We start from the raw sequence: 23,753 nt of genomic DNA on the forward strand, positions 1-23,753 counted from the left end.
GCTCATATGAACCATGTTTTCAGCTCAAAAATGTCCAGTTTCAGCACAATTAATGCTATATTTTCATGTCACAAATGGACAAGTTCTACATGAACTGAATTGAGCTGAAAAACAAATCTTCTCTTCTTTTAGATTCCCCAGTTTTTCTTCCCAGATTCTCTCCTCCATATCACATGTTTTATTTGTACAGGTTCAATCTGGAGTATGGTGCTGATCCATCCTGCTTCTGTTCCACCAATACATACATGAAGAATGGCACACAGCACTGTTTACATCAACAGTTTTACAATAACAAGCATTTTTATACAGAAAGAACAATTCTAGATTGTTCTTTCCTCTTTAGTCTGATGATAAACTATCCAATAAATAATAGTGCTCCTAGTTTTTGCACAGGGATCATTAGTGTAAACGCTGACATGGCTGCAGAGCATCAGTATGATGGGATCCACAACAACCATGTCACATCCGTCCACTGACACATTTAGTGTTTTTGTGTCAGCTGGGATTGTTTTAGATCCACAATACCAACATTTATGAAGAAGAGCACAATTAGCAATAGGAAGTCTAGAAGTTTATTCCTAATAAAGTACTGGTACTGAGCAGAGCATCATGGGTAATGTCACGTCCGTCCACCAGCAAAAGTTTTCACATACACGTGCTATTCCAAATCCAATATTTATGAAAACAGAGCTTCCACTGTCAGAGAATATCAGTAGTCTGTGCACAAATGGATTAGCATTATTTACACACACTTCTATGACTTTAGGACAACAGTTATTTTTGGACAAAAATGGACACTCATTTGACCCCCTAAGGAAATTTTAGCCAATGTCCCAAACTGTTTCACTCAAGTGGCAGTTCACAATAAATTGTGCATCAGCCATTTTTCATTTCACTAAGACAACAAAAGCACGAGAACACAAAGCACTCTAAGGATCATGTTCCCGATAGTACATGAAGGCAGCGTCAGACACCAGTGGTTTGATTTAAGACACGTGGAGTGATAACGTATACTGAACATGAGTGGCCTACATAGTGTTCCATTTACCATCTACTCATCTTCAGATTTGTTTATTATGGGTGGATTTGTGTGGATACCTTAGGACAGAGCTGGTGACCTTTAGAGGACACGCTGTGTATGGGACTCTCAGGTTGTGACAGAAGAGGACTAACGGGATGAGTGCGCAGTCCACCACACTCTGACGCACATACACATAGACCAGCACAGATCCCTGCAGAAGAGAACACAAGAAGCTTTAAGAAACACAGCACTCTCAAATTTGGATTCATTATAGCAAAAGATTCAGGGCTGTGTGAAGCTGGTGCACAGATTCTAGGTGTGTTTCTGCAGCCTTAATCAATATTATCTTGCCTTACAAGCTCAAGATAGCGTCAGCAGAATGGATGTGGAGAAAATGCCTGAATCTGTCAGATTTGTAGTAAGATTTAGATACAAGAGGACTGTTGATGTGCATGGTTAGTTTCTGGAAGTATGTTATGTAATGCAGGAGCTGATTTATCCTACGGTATACACTCAAATGAAATTTGTTTATTTAAGGTCAGTGGCAGTCCTTCTATAACCTTTATCTGGTTTTAAAATCAGTTATTTTTTCATTAGAAATATGAAAATGAAGAGCTTTTATCACAAACTCAATTAAACTGAGTGAAGTGCAAGTACAGCGATAAAATGTGATTGTACTTTTGCAGATAGGACACAGTCACTACAGTAAAAAACATGATGCTATTTCAGAATGCAGATAAAGAGACAGAGAGCGCTAGACAGAGAGAGAGATAGAGAGCTAGACAGAGAGATAGAGAGATAGAGATCTCAGACCCCACCTTTAAGTTTATTCTACTAATTTGTAGACATAATCAAAGGTACAAAAACAGTTTCAGTTGAATGGGTTTAAATCCCTCAGTTTTAGTCCGGACCACACCTTTTTACCTGTGCACTGCATTGTGGGTATTGTTCCTGTTGTTGTAAATATGTTGTTTTTCTGTGCAGGGGTTCAGTGGGGTTGTGCTGTTAGAGTTCATTTGGACTGAATGTGTGTGTGTCAGTGTTTATTGGCCTTTTTGGGTTTGGGTTTGTATTTTTGTACAGCTGCACCAGGAGTCACAACCAGAGGAAGAACTATGGATTTACTGTTCTTCTAAGATCGTTAGTTTCCAGTGAAATTACTGTTATCTTGTCAAATTAAAAGCACTTCCTGTACCAACAAATTACAGAGCAGACTTCCTGCCTAACTACCATCAATGCTATTATATATTGAGTTCAACGATTATATAGAGCAATTTATATTAAAAAAAAAAAGATTTTAATTTAAATCTACTTGGAAATGAGTCCAATGAACTGATGATACCAAGTAATAGATTATACAAAGCAATTGACATCGGAACAAATTTTAAGTTAAATTAACTTGGCATTTAGTGTGTTGTACTTAAGATAGCAATTCCATTCAAATCAAGCATTTCAGTTTAACAGACTCAAGTTTTCATTAATCATTACTTACATTTTTTAAGGCAATGGGTTTAGAGTTACATTACTAAAAAATTTCAATGTAATCAGTTTCAACTATTTTTTTGAGTTAAATTAACTTATTGGGGTTTACAGTGTACAGGGGTTGGACAAAATAATGGAAACACCTTCACCTCAAGATGATAATGCCCCAATCTATACAGCTAGAATTGTTCAAGAATGGCATGAGGAACATTCTAATGAAGTTGAGCATCTCGTATGGCCGGCACAGTCCTCAGACCTCAACATTATTGAGCATTTATGGTCAGTTTTAGAGATTCAAGTAAGACGTCGATTTCCACCGCCATCGTCTCTAAAAGAGTTGGAGGGTATTCTAACTGAAGAATGGCTTAAAATTCCTTTGGAAACAATTCACAAGTTGTATGAATCAATACCTCGGAGAACTGAGGCTGTAATTGCCGCAAAAGGCGGACCTACACCATATTAAATTATATTTTGTTGATTTTTTAAGGTGTTTCCATTATTTTGTCCAACCCCTGTACTTTCCCCCCCTCTCCCCCAGGCTCTATCTCTCTCTCTTTTTCTCCTCCTTTACCCTCTCAGCTGGTCAAGGCAGACCACCATCCTCCAGGAGTTAAAAGGAAGTTTTTCCTTCCACTGTCTCCACTCACTAGTGTTTGTTCCTGGAGGATTCTGTTGGGTTTCTGTAAATTGGCTTCAGAGTCTGGTTTCGACCTACTCGATATGTAAAGTGTCATGAGACAACTTTTGTTATGATTTGGCGCTATATGAATAAAATTTGATTTGATTTGTTTTCAAAAAATTACCAGTAACATTAGCTTGATGATTTTCAACCAAACTCTAGACTTTGAAACTGCAGTCCACAAACCAGAGGTGACATTTACTTCTTTTATACAGTCTACGGCAAAAACTAAAATCACACATCAGGGGTTCTGTGTTTCAGCAAGCAACCATGTAATTAGAGCTGTAGAAACAGACCCCTGAAAGTAATTTAACATCACATGGAAAGTGAGAGAATTTTCAAAGACAGTTTAAGATGTTTTTCCCACAGATTTTAAAAATGCATCACTCATTACAGAAAATACCTTAGACAGCCTTAGAGATGATGTGTACACAGTGCAGCAGCTGTTTACCAGCTCATTAGATGACTGAAGCAGACCAAAACATCATAGTCTTTTACTGTGTCTAAATACAAACGGCTTGATTCACTAAAATCACAAATAATGGGCGTAAATTTGTTTGCTTGTGTTAAAAAATGTACGTGCTATTGATGTGCATGTCACAGGTGATCAACTCAGATTGTCTGTACAAATGACACCAGGTCAAAGGCTTGGAGACCGCCCTATTTAAATGAGGATTTTGAGTGTGTTACTGGTTGTCGTCATGGACACAGTCCGCTGTAAAAACTGCTCTGGGATACACCAGCACTAATGGGAACAGTGACTGGAATGATCCAGATGAAGGAAATGTACCGCAGGAGGAGTTTAGTCAGAGAAGGTATTGATGATCGTTCATCTACAAGTTCTCCAATGACATTGTGGGTAGGACAAACGTCTAGATTATTTTTTCTTCTGTCATTCCATAAATGTTGATGTGATCAGAACAGATTGGTTCTGGGCGTTTCCTTTGGTTGGGCGTAAGCCCCGCCTCCTCAGCCAGTGTATGGTGAAGCTGTTCCAGTTCAAACCTGCCTTTAAGACCAGATAAATATAGACGCAAAATCAGCCCCCGCAACCACTTTCAGGTTTGGTCAATCACATTCAGCGCTAAATAAATATTTGCATCTACTCCTGCCAATAATTTTGTGTGTAGGGATGTAACAACATGAAAATTTAAAGGTGTGGGAGACTTTCGTGACCAATTTTTCATCAAATCTGTAAAACCCCAGTCATAGCCTAAGTATCAGGAATTCATACGTCTTTCTGTGATTACTCACCTGAATCTCTTGCATTAGTGAACAATTTTGAAGTGCCATCCACCATAAACAAACCATGTGTTTACAAACAGAGCTGGGAAGGAACTCGGGCATCTTTGGAATTTTGTCGCGACGTGCATTGTGGGAAAGGGAGGTTCGTGCAGCCGCCTGACAGCAGCAGCGGCAGTGCAACCATATATTACACGGATGAAACAAACATGATGCGGAAACGGCTGAAACGTGGAAACGGCTGGAGGAATATGCATAGAGGGAAGGGAGCTCCAGCCATTTCCATGTCGTGTCTGTAGCAGCTGCCGCTGCTGCTAGGCGGCTGCGTGAAACTCTGTTTCCCACAATGCACATCGCGACAAAATTCCGAAGATGCCCAAGTTACCTCCCAGCGCTGTTTGTAAACACATGGTTTGTTTATGGTGAATGGAACTTCGAAATTGTTCACTAACGCAAGAGATTCAGGTGAGTAATCACAAAAAGATGAACGGATTCATGATACTTAGGCAATGACTGAGGTTTTACAGATTTGATGAAAAATTGGCCATGAAAGTCTCCCGCACCTTTAATATCATGGTTATTGTGACCAAAATTATCACGGTTATCATTATTATCATGGTATTGTTGAAACTGTGCTCAAAATGTTCAAAAAGTACTAATACACACACTGAAATAATTGAACTAAGTTGTATTTTGAAAAAAAACAAAACAAAAACAAAAATAACATCACAATGTACTTTCTGTTGCAGAAACGTTCAAATATTAACATGTAAACATCAAACATACAACTGTGCATTAAAGATGGCACCTTATGGCCATTGTTTGACTATTTTCCATATCAAGTTTGAGTTGTTCTGGTTTGTTTTTCAGAGAGAGAGAGAGAGAGAGACAGAAATAGATAGATAGTGCCTGGAATGCTGCTGCTTCTCCAGGAAATGAGCAGTACCATGAGTTTTCAAAGTGCGGTAATCAAACACAGTTATCATGATAATTAGAATTTAAACAGTAATACTAACCGTCTGAAATTTTACCGCAGTTTATCATTATACCGGTAATCATTACATCCCTATTTGCGCATTTTGGCAGAAACGCCCATACTACATATTCATCAAAGCAAACACAGATTGATGGGTTGCGCGAGTTATTTTACCCATTTGAGGGACACAATCCTCGGTGCGTCCTGTTAGTAGGTAAACTTCAGTGTGTTTTTGAGTGCACAGTTAAGTTTGTGCATGTTTTTACATGAGAAAACCTCTCGTAAATCAGGCCCATAGTGCACATTCCATGTAATGAAGGAGTAGTTGACACTCTTTAGGCCAACAGTTTTGAGCACATTTACTCACTGTAGAATAAAAAGATGGGATATTTGGGCTGCACACAGTTTGAGTGTGTAGATAGAAATACTCATACCTTTTGTGAGGCTCTGTGCAAAGCTGGCAGATGGTTGAGGTTGACGTAAATGCTCCCAAATACGGAGGCAAACATCTTCAGCATCAACCAGCCCACAAATCTGGTCAGGAAGAGGACAGCAAGAGGAAAAAAAAAGAACAAGATGAGAGGAGAAACTACTGACGGGAAAATAAATGGGATAGGAGGACCATATATATAAGAAACCAAAGGAAAGATAGCAGTGAAGTAGGAGGAAAAGAACAGCCACTAACTGGATGAAAGGAGATTCAGCACAGAAAAGCACAGAGTTAAGTGTGACAACATGTAAATGAGATAGATGGGATTGAGACAAAGTGGGAGGAAGAGGAGTGGAGAAAAAACTGATGACATAGGAAAGAAGCAAAAACGGAGAGCGATAAAGAGGGGTGTGTGTGAGGGTGACAGCTAGAGATAGAGACAAAAAAGAGGCAGGAAATGAGAGAGCAGGCAGACGGAGGAAAGAAAGTAGAGGGCAGATTTTGGAGAGAGATTCTTTGAGCCTTAAAAAAAAAAAATCACCCAAGTTTCCACTCCATTTCATCAGACATATCTGGAGTTCTAAAGTAACTTTCAGCTACAGAAACAGGAAGCAGGCTCCCATAGCCTGACAGAGTCTGAAACATTGATTTAACTTTAAAATGCACCATGCATCTATAAACTGGGCCTGTTTGAAATGTGAATGGTGTCCTGCAGCACTGATGGACAAGTATTGAGGATTGTCAGCTGACGTCACTGGTCATGTGATTGTTGTTTCCACCTCCATATTGGTAGACACACTATCTGGATCCAGAAAGTCCGAACTGTTGCTTTATCTGGTGTTTTTCTGTGGACTGGTGTTTGTGTGTTTTGTTCTTTGTGAGTCTGTCTGCTGTGATAAAGGCACCACACATGAGTTTACATGTTCACCAACAACAGTGATGCGTTCAACTGGGAGGTCAAACCAGTGTTCCCAGCTCCAGCCGGCTCCCATCAGCCGTACACCTGCAGGCTCTGAACTGGTGAACCAGCCCATATGTTCACTGTAAACGCTCCATCAACTGTCTGTGTCCTAAAGCCCCGCCCATCTTCATCATGTGACTGGACCTCATGTGGAAGGCTGTCCCATAGTTACAGCAGACCGGCACAGACGGGGGGGCAGTATTGTCTCCAGCTCCGGCTGAACTCAGCGGTGTCGCCCGCCATAGCTCCACCCACTTCCAGCTGAGGAAACTCTGGCTGCCATCGCCGGCAAAGGGAGCAGGCAGATCCACAACCACTGTGTCTGTAGGTGATAGTCCAGGGGAAGTCCTCCTGGAGGTTTAAAGGGTCTGCAGCACCGGACCACATGAGGACTGTTCTGTTTTTACACACCGCTAAGGCAACAGGCATGCAGGCTAACTGTACTGAGAAGCTAGGCTTACTATACTGAGAAGCTAGGCTAACTATACTGAGAAGCTAGGCTAACTGTACTGAGAAGCTAGGCTAACTATACTGAGAAGCTAGGCTAACTGTACTGAGAAGCTAGGCTAACTATACTGAGAAGCTAGGCTAACTGTACTGAGAAGCTAGGCTAACTATACTGAGAAGCTAGGCTAACTGTACTGAGAAGCTAGGCTAACTATACTGAGAAGCTAGGCTAACGGCGGTAATAACTGTAAACAGCGGTGGGCAGAACAGAAGCAGCGCTGCCACCAGTGGAACCCAGCGGTCTGTATGCAGAACTGATACTGGTGAAAGAGAAGGAATAAACAGCACACAGGAGTTTAGCAGGTCCATCCTTTAACACGTTGTACGATCCAAGGAAAGCTTACCTACCAATATGGCGTCGTAAACAGAAAACCACGTGATCATGTGACGTGTGTGCAAAACCGGAATAGACTTGAACAACTGTCAGTCATCTTCAACAGCACGACGACAGAGGATCTTGAACGTTAGCCATGTACTAGTAGGAAGTCATGGAAAAAACATAGAAGTCTGACTCTCCCACAAATCTAATGGCATATGATTCATTTCTTTTTGACACTGGAAAATTGATCCTGATTTCTGCCTTAGCTTCTTTTTTTAATATACAAGTTGGAGAGGTTTAAGAAATCTAGGGATTCAGAAGTAAACATCCAGATCATTTTCTGCAAAGTCAAATTGAATGACAGTTGGTGTTTTTTCCCCCTCAGCTCTACCAGCAGAAGCTCATGAATACTGTCGCACTTAAACACACATTAGGTTTCCACATTTATGTATCCAACAGGTCCAGGGATATGCTATATATTTTGTTGCCTGGTGCACTTACATCTTTCTCAGTTTTTCTCAACTTATTAAGTCAATTCTTAGTGAAATTCTTTGAGTGAATTTAAGTTTCATCACAGTATATGTGTTTAGAGGTTGTACTGTAAAATGTAATAAAGTTGTGGATCTGCAACGTTCTGTGTTAATGTCTTTTACTATAATTTGTACTGAGAAACACCTAACAATGACATACTGTGCATTTAAAGACAAACTATGCGGCATGGTATGTGTTATACATCTAGGTTTTATTTAGTTTACATTGTCATGTAAACACAAAAAGTTTCAATCATAATATTAAAATGTTTCTATGCTCACTTGTGATGTGTGAAAGAGTTACTGTTCAAAATGGTAAACAGAAGCTAATTTTGTGAATTTCACTGCATTCTGACATGGTGAACTTTAACTTGAATAACTCATGGCATCTTCCCAGATAAACAATGCTCTGTTTTTTCCTACTCTGTTAAACTCATGTGTAACGTAGCCTTAAGTGCTATCTGCTACCGACACAACACAGCCTTATTTATTCACTCTGCTCAAGTGGAAACATTATTTACAATTTCTTTTGCTCAACTTTTTGAAAGTTGCTTCAAAGTTACATAAATAGTCATAAGGAAATGTTTCTCATGTCTTATTTTATTTAAAAGCACTTCACAATTTTTTTTTACTGCTAGTTGTATCTCAATCAAAAGAAAAGCAGGCACTAGCTGTGTTTCCATGAAATGTCATGACTAAGAAGTCACCAAAATACAAAAGACAATTGTGTGCATCTCCATAAATGGATTTTTTAATAAAATAGGCTGTCCTGTATAACCAGCAGATGGCACTGTAGGCTATAATACACATGGGTCTAAGAAATAATACAGAAGAAAGTGCATTCTGTTGTAGTTTTCCATCAAAAAAGGTTGTGAAATCAAATTTCGCTGATAAGGAATAATATAGTGTATAATATATAATATCAGTCCACACAACCTGTTGTACCAGACATGTTTTCACACTTTACCAGTACATCCAGGAAGATGGAGCAAACAACTGATCCATTTTGCAAGTTAAATGTTTGCTACATGAGAATTTATTTGTAAAAGGTATTTGCTATTTCCTCTTTTGTGAAAAATGCCAAAACTCACATCAAATGAGCAGAAAAAACATACAGTTCACTGTGTGACTGAACCTAACCTTCAACGACTGAAACAACTACAAAGGTTTTATATCTTTTGAACGACTAATTCTATCAATGCATGTAAATAATTCAGGTGAAATACAGTTTCTCAGCTTTAATTGTCATCAGAGATGAACCATTTGGATGTGCTCCATAGTTTGAGTGGTTGCAGACTTTTGTTTGATGATCAGTCAATAACGTATTTTGCTGAATAAGTCACTTTTTCTGAAGTTTTCTGTTTTGATTTAATAACCTTAGAAATGAATGTGAGCTTTTACGTACATGTACGTGAAGGTTAAATGTACAGAAGAATTCATCTGGAAGGGTCAGCTAAGAACACAGAGGTAACTCAAAATAGATGTGGGTTTCATTCACATCATATATTCATTCATTTATTTTATCCTCTCATTTCTGTGTAGTGAAACAGCTGCAAGTATAGATTAACATTAATGTTGGCTTAACAAAGAAGGACAAGATACCACCATGATACCGGGAACGCATTTCAATAATTCAATTAACATTTCTTAAAAATTTTACATAGTTGGAAACATGTGATATATCAGTCAAATCTACAATAGGAGAAGTCATTATTTTATCGTAGTTGGGAAATCCTACAGCTGTAGGAGTTAAATGTTCACCCATGAACTAGAATCTCATAACTTACATCAAATTTGGACCAAATTTCTTTCTATACAAACACTAGTATTTCTTTTTTTCTTCATACTTGATACACGTCCAATTATCCTCCAGCTTCTGTCAGACGAATGTCAGATACGTGTTGTACTATTCACATATCATTACTTCCACAGTTATATCAAGTAGCATTAAATCCATACAAACCAGTATACGGCTTTTAATAATGAACTAGTGCATTGACCCGTGCAAAACCACAGGTTCTACATCCTCTGATCCAGTTCATTCCTTTACTTTCTTGGAAAAATTCCACTGGCATTTTCAGTTGAATAACCTCTCAGTAGGCATGTTTGTTTCTGCACATGAAATCTGACACCATGGCAACATGGCCCTAGTATTTATCTGTTGCTAGGTAACCCACTTCAATGATGATTCTATGATTCTGGGCATACCACCGTGATTGGCCACTGAGAGGTCACTGTATTTCAAAATTACTAATATCTCCCAAAATATTGGTCCTATCAACTTGCCTTTTCACTAGTCTGTTCCAAGGTTCTAATAGTTTTGGATTTTTCATTATAGTTTAGTTGTATTTAGTTTTGACTTTTTTTCTCTAATTCAGTTAGTTTTAATTTGTTTTTAGAGCAGGTTTGCTAGTTTTTATTAGTTTTTTTCTAAATGCTTAGTTTTAGTTTAGTTTTAATTCCTTTATATCTTTTGTCCTCTTCTCTGTCGTCATATTCACATAAATCCCAGACAGGACTCTGCTGCTTTCTCCCAACTTTAGTCTCCATGTTTCCAGGTAGAGTGGGGACCAGAAGACGACTGGAAACCACAAGTGAACACAAGTGATGGACCAAAAAGTGTCGTATGGTGACAGCAGCTAAAATTGCTTGAGGGAAATAAATCGATTTCATATCAATCCGACATACACAAAGACGAAAACTAAGGGAATTTTATCCATAATTTTTATACATTTTAGTTAGTTTTGTAAACATGCGATACAGATTCAGTTAGTTATCATTTTTGTCTTTTAATCATAGTTTTTATTTATTTCAGTTAAAAATGTTTTTACAATTCTAGTTTGCGTCATTTCATTACTTTTCGTTAAAGATAATAACCTTGGTCTGTTCCTTGACCAAAAATACGTAAGTATGCTAAACTGCAGCAGTCAGCTGTGCACAGATTTAGTGTGAAGCCCAACACACACAGACAGAGCCCACTTCCCTTTTATAACAGAGGATAAGAAAACAATCCCTGTAGCTTGTGAAGCTCATGCTTTGCCCATCGACAAACCCACCGTGTAAAGCCTGGGGAGATGCAGGTGTTAATGAGGGGGAGGAACGGTGTGAGGAGAGGCTGCCGCCCTGGGCCGTCTCCCCCCTCCGGCTGTTTCTGTCGAGCTGCCAGAGCCTCCTTCACCCTGAAACACATGGTCACAGGACAGCGGGGTTAACGCAGACACAAAGGCCCGTTTGTGCTGGCAGCAGACAAACACCCGCCTTCCAGGAAGACAACGACAACCTTGAGGGAAGAGGTTACATAAAGGTTACACTCAATTACAGCGGAGGAGAGAAAACAACAGATGCACAGTGAAGACGTGGTGACAGCGATAGGGACAGTCTAACGACAGTCAGTTAGCCCATTCTTCTTCACTGCCCTCTGTACAGGCTGCACATAGCTTTGGTTTTGTCTTATCTCCTCTCCTCCTTTCTCTACGCCTCTCTGGGCAACTTGAGGAGCCCGTTTCATTTTCTCTATCTGTATCATTTATTTCCTGGAGCCCTGCTCTCCTTGTCTTTCCCCTCTGGTACCTGTTGCTCTGACACACTCTCTGCATCCTGCTGCCAACAGGACTTGGGTAAACCTTACGTCCACTCACAAACAGCGCGCAGCACACCCTCCGAACCAGCCAGCCTCGATACCTGTGGAAAAAAAAAAAACAATCTTAAGTTCACTCTGATGCACCCACTTCAACTGATGCTGCCTTCACGTGCTATCAGGAAGAAGATCCTTTCCATTTGTGAATTCAAAATTACCAGTGTGTTATGTTCAAGTGCTTTATTGTCATAACGTAATGAAAAATGTCTGACACACGATATATCGTGACCTGCTACTTTTTTTATATCGCACTTTTAACCCTTTCATGCATGAACTGTGAGAACCTTTGTTAAGATATTTTTCCTGAGTGTTTTTATTCCTCTTTAGGCATGAAAAAAAACATACAATCCTTTTTTTTTTTCTTTAAGGAGTTACAAAAATGTCCACTCAGCCGGACACCATGCTTTTGATTTTTTAAGCAAAGAAACATGTATTTAAAATTTAATATCAGAAAATGATATGGAAAACTATGCAATAAAAACATTTTTGTGCTGCTATGTTTATGTATTTGGCAGACGCTTTTTTCCAAAGCGACTTACAGGGGAAAACCAATCAAATCACTCAATCAATCAAATTTTATTTATATAGCGCCAGATCACAGCAAAAAAGTTATCTCATGACACTTTATATATAGAGGTGGTCCAAACCAGACTCTAAACCTATTTACAGAAACCTAACAGAATCCTCCAGGAGCAAACACTAGTGATGGTGACAGTGGAAGGAAAAACTTCCCTTTAACAGCAGAAACCTGGAGCAGAGCCAGACTCCTGGAGGATGGACGACTGACAGGACCAGCTGGGGTTAAAGAGAGAGAGTAAAGAAAGAGAAAAAGAGAGAGCAATAGAGATAGAGACTGGGGAGAGGGGGAGAAGGGGGGGGAGTAGGGGGAGACACACGGAGGCAGTTGAGGATAAGTGAGTGATGATGATGAAGGCAGGAGAGAGGCAGGACCACCGCAGCAGGTCCAGAGATAATCCTGGGAAAATCAGTGATAAGCCTGGGAAGAACTTTATTAAAATATTTAAAATGGAATGTCTGACAGTGCTAGGATAGGAGGTGCTCTCGGAAGAGCTGGGTCTTCAGGAGCTTCTTGAAGATAGGCAGGGACGCCTCTGTTCTCGTAGTGCTCGGTAGAATGTTCCACCAACGTAGAACGACCCATGAAAAGAGCCTGGATTGTCTTGTACAAGGTTTGAGGACCACCAGACAACGTTCCCCAGATGAGCAGAGTGGTCGTGGGGCAACATAAGCTTTTATCAGTGCACCTAAGTGGGTAGGAGCAGACCCATTGAGAATTTTGTAGGCTAGGATTAACGATTTGAATTTGAAGCGGGCAGCTATGGGTAGCCAGTGTAACTCAATAAGTAAGGGGGTGACATGTGCCCTTTTAGGCTGATTGAAGACCAGACGCGCTGCTGCATTCTGGACCATCTGTAGTGGTTTGACAACACAAGCTGGGAGGCCCGTTAGAAGAGCATTGCAGTAGTCAAGGCGGGAGATAACCATAGTCTGCACCAGGAGCTGGGTGGCCTGTTGGGTTAGGTATGGCCTGATCTTTCTTAGGTTGAACAGAGTGAAACGACATGATCGGGTGACAGAGGCAACGTGATCTGTGAAGGTCAACTGATTATCAATCATGACTCCCAAGTTTCGTGCTACATTGGTAGGAGCCAGAAATAAGGAGTCAGTGCTGATGGAGATGTCCTGCTGTATGGTTGGCTTAGCTGGGAAGACCAGCAGTTCAGTTTTGGACAGGTTCAGCTGAAGGTGATGGGCTTTCATCCATGCAGATATGTCAGTGAGACAATCTGAGATCCGCACTGAGACTGTGGAGTCATCAGGTGGGAATGACAGATAGAGCTGGGTATCATCAGCATAGCAGTGATATGAGAAGCCGTGTGAGTGGATGATCTGACCGAGTGAGGTGATGCATATGGCAAAAAGGAGGGGGCCCAACACAGAGCCTTGGGGGACCCCCGTGGTGAGGCGGTGAACTGCAGATGTGTGCCCTAGCCAGGACACTTTGAAGGACCGACCAGTGAGGTAAGATTGAAACCAGGAGTGTGCGTGGCCTGTGATGCCCATGTTCCAGAGTATGGATAACAGGATATGGTGACTGACAGTGTCAAATACTGCTGATAAGTCCAGTAGAATGAGTACTGAAGACTTGGCTGCTGCTCTAGCCTCTTTCAGGGCTTCTGTCACAGACAACAGAGCCGTTTCAGTGGAGTGGCCAATTTTGAAGCCAGATTGGTTGATGTCAAGGAGGTTATTTTGGGAGAGGAATTCTGTGACCTGTTTGAAAACCGCCCTTTCGATGGTCTTAGAAAGGTATGGGAGGAGTGAGACTGGTCGATAATTCTCCACTTGAGTGGGGGTGAGGGAAGGTTTTTTGAGTAGTGGTGTTACCTGCGCTTGTTTAAATACTGTAGGAAATGTTCCTGATGTCAGTGAAGCATTAATCACATGTGTGATTGGTGCTGTGATAGTAGGGGCAACAGACTGTAAGAGGTTGGATGGAATAGGGTCCAACAGGCATGTTGTAGGACGGCTAGAGGAAAGGAGTTTAGACACCTCGTTCTCTGTGAGGGGAGTAAATGAGGGGAATGACGCAGTTGGGCTTTTATCAGTTGAGTTAGTAGTAGCCATAGTCAGGGGAGAGGAAGCAGTGTGTGATGATGATGATGTTGAAGAAGGAGGCGTGCAGTCTATGGGTGGATCGGTGAACTGACTGCTGAGAGTAGACACTTTATTTGTGAAAAATGAAGCAAAGTTGTCTGCTGTCAGGTTGGTAGTGGGTGGTCGAAGCAGAGGGTTGAGTAGTGTTTTAAAGGTTGAGAATAGTTTCTTGGTGTCGGTGGCAGAATGAATTCTGTTATTATAGTAAGCCTTCTTCGCAGCAGTGACACTGGATGAGAAGGATACCAATAGTGACTGGAATGTGATCAGGTCAGAAGAGCTTTTTGTTTTGTGCCATTTTCTCTCTGCGGCTCTGAGGTTGGTACGCAGCGACCGGAGGTTATCATTGAGCCATGGGTGGGACTGGGAGGATGGAGCGGGTCTAGTAGATAGAGGGCACAGATTATCCAGACAGGAGCTAAGTGTAGAGCACAGAGACTCAGCGGCATCATTAACCTCTAAGGAGGAAAAAGTGCTGGGGGGAGGGAGAGCGGAGGCTACGACGGTGGAGAAGTGGGTGGGGGACAGGTTGTGGAGGTTGTGGCGGAAAGAGACCATGGGGGAGGGAGCAGAGTGTTTTTCAGGGAGAGACACACTGAACTGAATGAAATAGTGGTCAGACAGGTGTAAAGGTGTGACTGTGAGGGCGTCTGATGCAGTTTCGGGTGAAAATGAGATGGAGCTCTTTACCAGCTTTGTGGGTTGGAGGACTGCAAACCCGCTGTAGCTCAAAAGAGAGTATTAGTGACATGAAATCTGAGAAGCTGGGATTGTCTAAGTGGATGTTCATGTCACCGAGGACTAGCATGGGGCAGTCATGCTCTGGGATGGAGGAAAGCAGAGTGTCGAGCTCATCAGGAAAATCACCCAGCTGCCCTGGTGGACGATAAATGACAATTATGTAAAGTTTGACTGGTGCTGTCACTAGGATGGCATGGTATTCAAAGGAGTTGTATTTGACTGAAGGTAGTAGTTGATTTTATTTCCATTTGTTGAAAGTTAACAGACCCACGCCACCTCCTCGACCAGATGGATGAGAGGTGTGGGAGAATGTGTGGTTGGTAGAAAGTGTGGCTAATCAGATGTTTGCCCACATTTTAACATACTCTAATACTAGTTATTATTCACTTCATGGAGATAATATGCAAAAGAAAAAAAAACAACACACCAACAACAACAACAAAAAAAACCTGTTTTGTTTGTTGATTTACACTAAAACATGTCACTGCAGATCAGGTTTATCAAGAACAGAATAGTTACAGCAGCAGTATGAATTGTACTGTATGGGATGAGGCATTTAGTGTCCACTGTGTTGGCTGATATGCAACTTAAACAACAAAACCCATGAATATACAGGACAACAGCTGTCCACTGGAGTCACCACTATGCATGAAAGGGTTAAAAAGCACAAGGTTGCCTAAGTGCTGTACAATACAAAAAGGCATAAAAATGTAAATGATAAAACTGGATGTAACTACAGAATTTATCAGTTTATCACATTTAAAATCAGTGTCTATTTTAAAACCAAGATTGGTAACAACCAGTTCATCTGCTACAGCATTTTATTTTATTTTTTTGACAACTGTGTATGCTATAAATGTGCAAAATCATCAGCTAACAGCAGCAGAACATTAATAAAAGCATAAATTATTATTTGTGATGAATCTTGCACTGCTTTCCACCATGTTGAAACATTCAAACATTTTCATCTCGTGGGTCACAATTTTTTCCAGTTCTCCAGTGGAAAATACACAAGGGGGCATAACTGTGCCATTTTCAAGTTCGAAACTACTATTTACCATAATTCCCATTGCACATGAAGGCACCATTACTTAGTAACATCGTGTCTATTCATGCAGTTCTCTCAAGTCCTGGTAAAGAAGTTGTGACTTTTTAGTGAGAGATACATGATAAGTAGCAAATGTACAATTCCATGACTATTGTCCTAAATTCTGTATTTAAATTTCCTGTAGTATTTTCAAAATGTAAAAATGTATGATATTCCACTTGAACCTGTTGTATTTTACTGACTAACAACTTTTTCCAATAACTGCAGCTGCTGGTGCTGTTACTGTTCTGGTCTCTTTTTTTTCTGCCTTGCTCCATTATTTCCTCTTCTGCTATTTCTTCCATTATTGTTGTTGCATTTGATGTTGTCCCTCTCATCTCAAATGGAGCTGAACTTCCCCCTTTTCCACTGTACCCCATGGGACCACACTTAGAAAAATATTTCAGAGAATAGAGAGACTAATTTTTTTTTGTGTGTCACCATTTACATGTATAATGTTTATCAATTAAAAATTAGATTTTACAAGTTGAGACAGTTGGCAAAAAAACATCTAGTTTTGTATTAAACAGCTCAATGGACTGCCGGTCTTATTGAACGACACACATTACTGCCCCTACCATGACTTTGGCACATTTTACAATGACATCACCACCCTAATTGTGACAGACCGGAAAAGAGGCTTCCAAATTTTACACTCCACGGAAACGAAACAATTTACAGAGACTTCTGAATTCGGACATGCTGATCCTATTTGCTTTGTTTCAGGTCCTCTAGGCTGCGTGAAATGTAAGAGGTTCTATTTATTTGGCTATTTGTAGAGAGTAGAGCCCGACCGATTAATCGGTGGCCGATTATAGCATATCACCAATTGTGTGTGTGTGTGTGTGTGTGTGTGTGTGTGTGTGTGTGTGTGTGTGCTGGCCGGAGAAGAAGAGGAACTTTAAAGTGAGTTAGTTTCACTTTCACTCCTGTTCGGACAATGACACTATCACCCCACACAATCACGGAGCTATACACCCCCCGCTGATTTTTTCAGAAATATGACAGTTATTGCAAAATTGCTAACTACAATGAGTTCAGTTCTATTCTGAGTCAAAATGAAATGATTGTTTTCCTGGTTCCGGTTGATTGATTTTGGTTAACAATCAGAACTGTATTTGTGTATTCCTCACCCATGTCTGCTCAGGAGTCAAACTCACAGATGAACTGGACCTCTCCTCAATTGTGCACAACCATTCCCTTTAAAAAGACACCAAAGTGGAGCAAAAACACACTTGTCCACAATGCCATGACTACTGCAACCAGACAGAGATAGGGCCGCTGGCATGCTTCAAGCTGGACGGAGCAGACGGGCTGTAGACAGGGGGTTTGGAGTCCACCACTCTACCATTGTACGCCTTGCTGAGCGTTACCGCACCACCGGCTCCTCCAACCACCGTCCCAGATTTGGTCAACCGTGTGTTACAACCACTGCACAGAACCATGACAATTGGCTGGCACATCTACGTGACAGGTTTTGGCCGGCAACAAGAACTGCAGCCGAGACCATTGGGACCCATCACAGGCGACTGGCACGGTCCTGTGCAGCGGCTGTAACAGGCGGTCGACCAGATCTGGGATGGTGGTTGGAGGAGCCGGTGGTGCGGTAACGCTCAGCAAGGAGTACAACGGTAGAGTGGTGGAGTCCAAACAGCCTGGCTACGGCCCGTCTGCTCCGTCCAGCTGAAACATGCCAGTGGCCCCATCTCTCTCCGGTTGCAGTAGTTGTGTCATTGTGGACAAATGTGTTTTTGCTTCATTTTGGTGTCTTTTTATAGGGAATGGTTGTGCACAATTGAGCAGAGGTCCGATTCATCTCTGAGCAGAGATGGGTGAGGAATACACAAATACAGCTCTTATTGCTAATCAAAATCAATCAACCGGAACCAGGAAAACAATCATTTCATTTTGACTCAGAATAGTACTGAACTCATTGTAGTTTGCAATTTTGCAATAACTGTCATATTTCTGAAAAAAATTGAGAAAATGAAATTGGTACTTTTCTTTTTTCCTTGAGTGTATTTTGCATGATTCACAAACTGTTGTTTTGGATGTTTGTTAATTCTACATCTCAAGAGCCTGAGGAGGAATTTCTGTTCTCAATTGGAAATATAAAGACCTCTGACTCTTTCAGTTTGCTGCAACAGAGGTTGAAGCCCATAGCTGTGCTTAATTTGAATATATTTTAATGCAATATCTAATTAAGTCTTCAACCAGATCTCCCTGACATTCTGCTTCAAATGAGGCATGGAACTTTCTTGTAATTGTGCTCAGGCCACGTGACAAATTATTACTAAAGCTACAATGATTCAGCTTCCTAAAAACAGCATGAAGCTCTTTTGCCCGTGGAGATTTCTGTATTGTACTCCACAGAGGCTTTTTTATTGACTGTGTTTTCTGACACAAATGGAGGTCAATTAAGGCTGAATAACTGGAAATTAAATATGATCCATCAATACCTGGTGTGCTTCTCGTTGATGCTCAGGATGTTGTGGAAACCAAAGGAAGAACTTTTATTTTCAGTGTTCTTGCGCTAATTGAGGAGAAGAACAGAAATAAGCAGCTGAGTTCAGGGGTCAACAAAGCCCAAACCCACTATTATGGAAATGACAAATCCAGCTGAAGGAAACCATCTGAATGAGAATGAAAACACAAATACATTCACCAGGCCTACACAAAGGGTCATTCAGTAATGAGTTAATCAAGACTAGACAATAAAAACTGAAGTCCATTTACAGCAGTAATAAATGTGTATTTGAGTGTGTCAAAATATTTTATTAACACCCAAATTTGAGTGACTGAAGAAATTGCTAAGGATATAAAATCAGGTTTCAAAGCAGTATACTCTGAGTCATGGTCTGAATCATTGAGCCTGTTTACATGTGCACTAATACTCCAATCATTTCTGGATTTCTGGAGTTATCAGATTATTCAAGGGATCAAGTAAACAGGATCATCTGATATGTTTTATCAGATAAGAGCAGTAATCTGATTATGGGGAATCAGATTAACACACCTAGATTTCTCCCCAATACTCCGATGTCTTCCTGCATGTACACAGGACAATCTGATTCTAGTTCTTTACACACACACACACACACACACACAGGATAATTGGCTTCACAGTTCTGTACATCCACGAGAAGAGTGCTGCCAGTAACGACCAATTTTTTAACGACTAATCTTTTGACAAATTTTTCGATTAGTCCACTAATCTAAACAAGTAATTAAAAAATCGGACCAATGGTCCTGTATCTTACCGGCCAAATTAAAAACTTTGGGAAATGTATCCAGATCCATTTATTCTCACCCAGTTCTGTGTATTTATTCTATTACAGAAATAGTCCATGTTTTGGTCATATTCCAATCAGATCTGTAAAAAATTCAAATTCCAACTTGATATCATTGATCTTAATGATTTATTGGATCAACCCACTTCCTATCTGTTATAATGGGAAAATTTTTCAAAGTCGCACCAAATCCAGAATCAGATCCGGATCAAAATAATTTCAATCCCTTGTGTTGACATCATCATACAGAAGCTGTATAGCAAGTTTGAAGTCAATCAGAACTGGAGTTTCGGAGAAAAAGACGATTGAAATGTTTTCCCCATAAGAGCCCATGTTAAATTTTGCGTCAGTTCCAGATCCAGAAGAAGATCCTGATCAGCATGTGGACATTATGTTTGGGTCATCTCCCCATCAGGGCTGGACTGGAGACATTTACACCGGATGTCATTTATATTTACTGAGTTATTGCATCCATCCACTTCCTATCTCTTATAATGGGGACATTTTTCAAAGTGGCACCAAATCCAGAATCAGATCTGAATCCTCATAATTTCTCTAAGTTGTGTTGACATCATAATAAAGAAGCTCTATAGAAAGTTTGAAGTCAATCAGAATTGTAGTTTCGGAGAAGAAGACGATTGAAAGTTTTGTAACAGACGACAGATGATGACAGATGGCGCTGCCGGACGCCTCATGACGACAATAGCTTACAGCCTGTCGGCCGGTAAACTAAAAAAACGCTGGCTAGGAGGGGAGTGTGTGTGAATTTAAGACACTTATAAGACGGAGGTCTCTCTCTGGCTGTACCGCTCCAGGTGCCAATGCCGGCATGGATTGCCCAGGTGCCGTGGCATACCCGTGGCTTATCTCTGTCAGCGGTCACAGGGAGCTACCGTTCCTACTGTGTTTGAGACAGGGGGGACACCAAAAATAAATAGGAGGTCAACAGTAAAACGACATGACTAAAAAAACTGCCTTCGACTAATTTTCATGGTCGATTACGTCAACTAATTGGCAGCACAACACAAGAACACAAAAAAACACCAACCCCAAACACGACATGACATGAACCCAACAAGCACAACCACATACTCACCACCACACATACATCCATCTAACACATTAAATCTGTAATGATTTATTCAATTCTGTTATTGCATTAGGAATGACACTCTTGCTAAATTGTACTTTCTTCCAGTTTGGTGACCTGTAGTGGTGACCAGAAGGGAGGAGTATAAAACATGGGGTTAAGTACACTGGTGTGGCTGTGCTACTGAGGGCTGATAGTTTGGGAGTGGGGGGGTTAGCAGCTTTATGTGTGATTTGGAAGAGTCTGTTCTTATTGGGGGCTGCAGTAAAGGAGGAAAGGCTGGAATATGCTTTTATAGAGTAGCAGCAGAATGTGGTGGTGGTGGTGGGGGCAACTGAAAGTACTCAGAGTGTAACTGTGTCAGATGTGATTATTATTATTATTATTATTATTATTATTATTATTATTATTATTATTATTAACAGTTACTGGATTTTTATGGTCATGTTAACAGGCTCAGTGAAGGCGTGACTCCTGAATGTGGACAAGAAGATGGGAGGATTGACAGACACAGCAGTACATTTAAATCACCCAAAAAACACCATTTTAACGGTTCAGAGCATTTCAGTTTTTTCTCTACTTTACTTTTACAAACAAACCCTTTTCAACAAAGCTGAAACCATTAAATTACTCTTTTTAAAACCACTAGATTCCCACTTCAAAAGTAGTCATTACATTTCACAGAACACGATTGCCCATTAGTTTGGATCCCCACTAACCCGCAGGTGGGGAGTACAAAACTAATACATAATAGTGGTGTGGTAAAAGGACTTGTTGCCATACAGCTACCATTGTTTTTACCACAGAAATATGGCATCTTTCAAAACAGTGACATAATAGCTTCAGCTTTGGTTGAAAAAGGGTTGTCTGGTAACACGATGTATAAAAAAAAAAAAAAAACAACACAAAATCAATCCCACACACAATATGTCACTGGATCACCTTTAGCTTTGATTGATTCCATGACACATTCACTGTGGCCTGAATGATGCCGAGCACTGCTTATGAAGTGTCCCAATAAATGTTACTAATCATATTTCTGTCCATAGTTGCATGAATTTTTCACCAAGACCTTGTATTGAATTGGAAAGTCAGACCACTGTGTAATCTGACATCCAAGACCTTCTCAAAGGAGCTGAGGTCTGGATTCTGGTGGTCAGTCCCTAAGTGAAAATGATGTCTCATGCTGAATCACTCTTAGACAGGCCTGATTAATCCTGGCACTGGCCAGTGTTTGTAAACTGATGGTTGTTTAAGAAATGAGAAGCTACTCACTGCATCGGTTAGGGTTAAAGAACTGGATGCAGCTGAAACATTTTAATCAGTGTAGGAATTATTCAATGGAAGGATTGGAGCCATTTGACAAGTAAAATCCAGGTGGAGAGTCTCACTTTTATCAGCAAATAGGACTGATGAGGTTATTTGGATGACATTCATTCATTCATTCATTTTCTGAACCCGCTTTATCCTCACTAGGGTCACGGGGGTCGCTTGGAGCCTATCCCAGCTACATAGGGGCGAAGGCGGGGTACACCCTGGACAAGTCGCCAGTTCATCGCAGGTTTTTGGATGACATATGAATTGTTTTCAAGAATGAAATAAATCTTTAATTGAACTTTAAAAACAACTAAGGATGAATGATGACCTGGACACATGATGACTTACACAGACATCCAGGTAGAGGTTTGTTTTTGACTGGGACATGTATTCACAATGAGGTTTGGGCAATCTCACAATCTGTGACTGTGATTGGTCTTAATTTGCCATAGGATCTAATTTTCTGGGGGACTGAACATACTGTGGTTAAGAAATAAATATAGTTCAGTTAAGTTGAGTAAGAATAGTTTAGTGGTTGTCTGCAGTGTTTTTTGGGTCAGCTGTGGGTCAAAGTTCACATAGTGAGTCTGATTTAAAGAGGATACTGTAGAGTTATCTTAGTGTAGGGCTGAACGATACTGGAAAAAACTGACCATTTTTTTAACCCTGCGATATATATTGCAATATGAAAAAAAATACTCAGGAGGATATAATATCTGTGTGGTGCCGACATAAATGGTCAAACAAATTAGTTGTGTTTCCTCTCGTTGTGGTAACAGGTGGAAGGCACTATCGACACAGAACACATGCTTCAGTTTCATCCTTCTTGTATCCAAAATAATTCCAGATAACTGACGGTGCTTTTCTCTTTGGCACCAAGTCGTCGTTTTCAGTGATTTTCTCTCGTTTGTCGCTCATTTTTCAACGTTGCAGTGTTTCCTGTGGAAGTGATCTGTTGGTGTGGCGGTGTGCAATCCTGGGGGGAGGGGTGTACGCACCACCCACAGAAGTAAAAGTCAAACTTAACGCTCATTTATCTTTTCCCTACCTCCTGAAGCTTCGTAAACTTTCATATGAGGGGGCAGGACGTGGCGTTGCGCCATGGCAAAACCTTACCAGCGGAAACGCTGCGTGGTTACCAGTGACTCACTCCATGTGCAGGGGCGTGGTCTGCTTTAGCAAACTGATTAAGAGTGAATGTGATTGGTGGATCACTGTGTGTCTGGTACCCTTGAAATTACATGAGAACACGTTGAGTTCAATTGCCTCCAACATCGCATGACCCACGATGTGACTATTGTGCACACGTACCTCGCAATGACGATGCTCAAATGACATATGGTGCAGCTCTAGGTTAGAGTGTGAAAATGTTACTGATTCATTATAAAACACCAGTAGGACAAATTAGACCACTACAGTCTAGGCCATTAGTGGCAACACTGCATCTGTATTTACTGGAACATGTGCATGTTTTCTTCATCAAGATATTCCAATAATGTTGATTAAAAACAAGTGAAAAAGTGGGCGGAGCTTACTAATAACCCTCCTGGTAGCACAACACTTTACCCCTCCTGCTCACTGACTGCCTACCAGGGATTTATTTTGAGTATTAAATTTACATTTTTTTGGAAACGTTTCAAAAATTTGTAAGATAAAAATGCAAAATTGAGAGACAGGCACATGCAAAGGATGTGTGTGTTAAATTTTGATTTGAAATTATGATTTACATCATGGATTGGAATTCTACCTTAGAAGATAGTCATAT

At 40.7% G+C, this 23,753-nt stretch overlaps 1 protein-coding gene across 1 annotated transcript in view; it reads right to left on the minus strand.

Annotated features, from left to right (window-relative positions):
• The window catches only part of gpat2 (glycerol-3-phosphate acyltransferase 2, mitochondrial), a 130,159-nt gene that overhangs the window by 97,331 nt on the left and 9,075 nt on the right, over nt 1-23,753 (minus strand). The window contains exons 3-7 of the mRNA XM_030143266.1: nt 18,751-18,824; nt 11,718-11,828; nt 11,204-11,326; nt 5,835-5,934; nt 1,099-1,232 (exon numbers count right to left, since the gene is read on the minus strand). Coding sequence (XP_029999126.1) covers nt 1,099-1,232; nt 5,835-5,934; nt 11,204-11,326; nt 11,718-11,828; nt 18,751-18,824 — 542 coding nt within the window. The remainder of the gene's footprint in view (nt 1-1,098; nt 1,233-5,834; nt 5,935-11,203; nt 11,327-11,717; nt 11,829-18,750; nt 18,825-23,753) is intronic.

Source organism: Sphaeramia orbicularis, chromosome 9 (assembly GCF_902148855.1).
Source record: "Sphaeramia orbicularis chromosome 9, fSphaOr1.1, whole genome shotgun sequence".
Taxonomy (NCBI): domain Eukaryota; kingdom Metazoa; phylum Chordata; class Actinopteri; order Kurtiformes; family Apogonidae; genus Sphaeramia; species Sphaeramia orbicularis.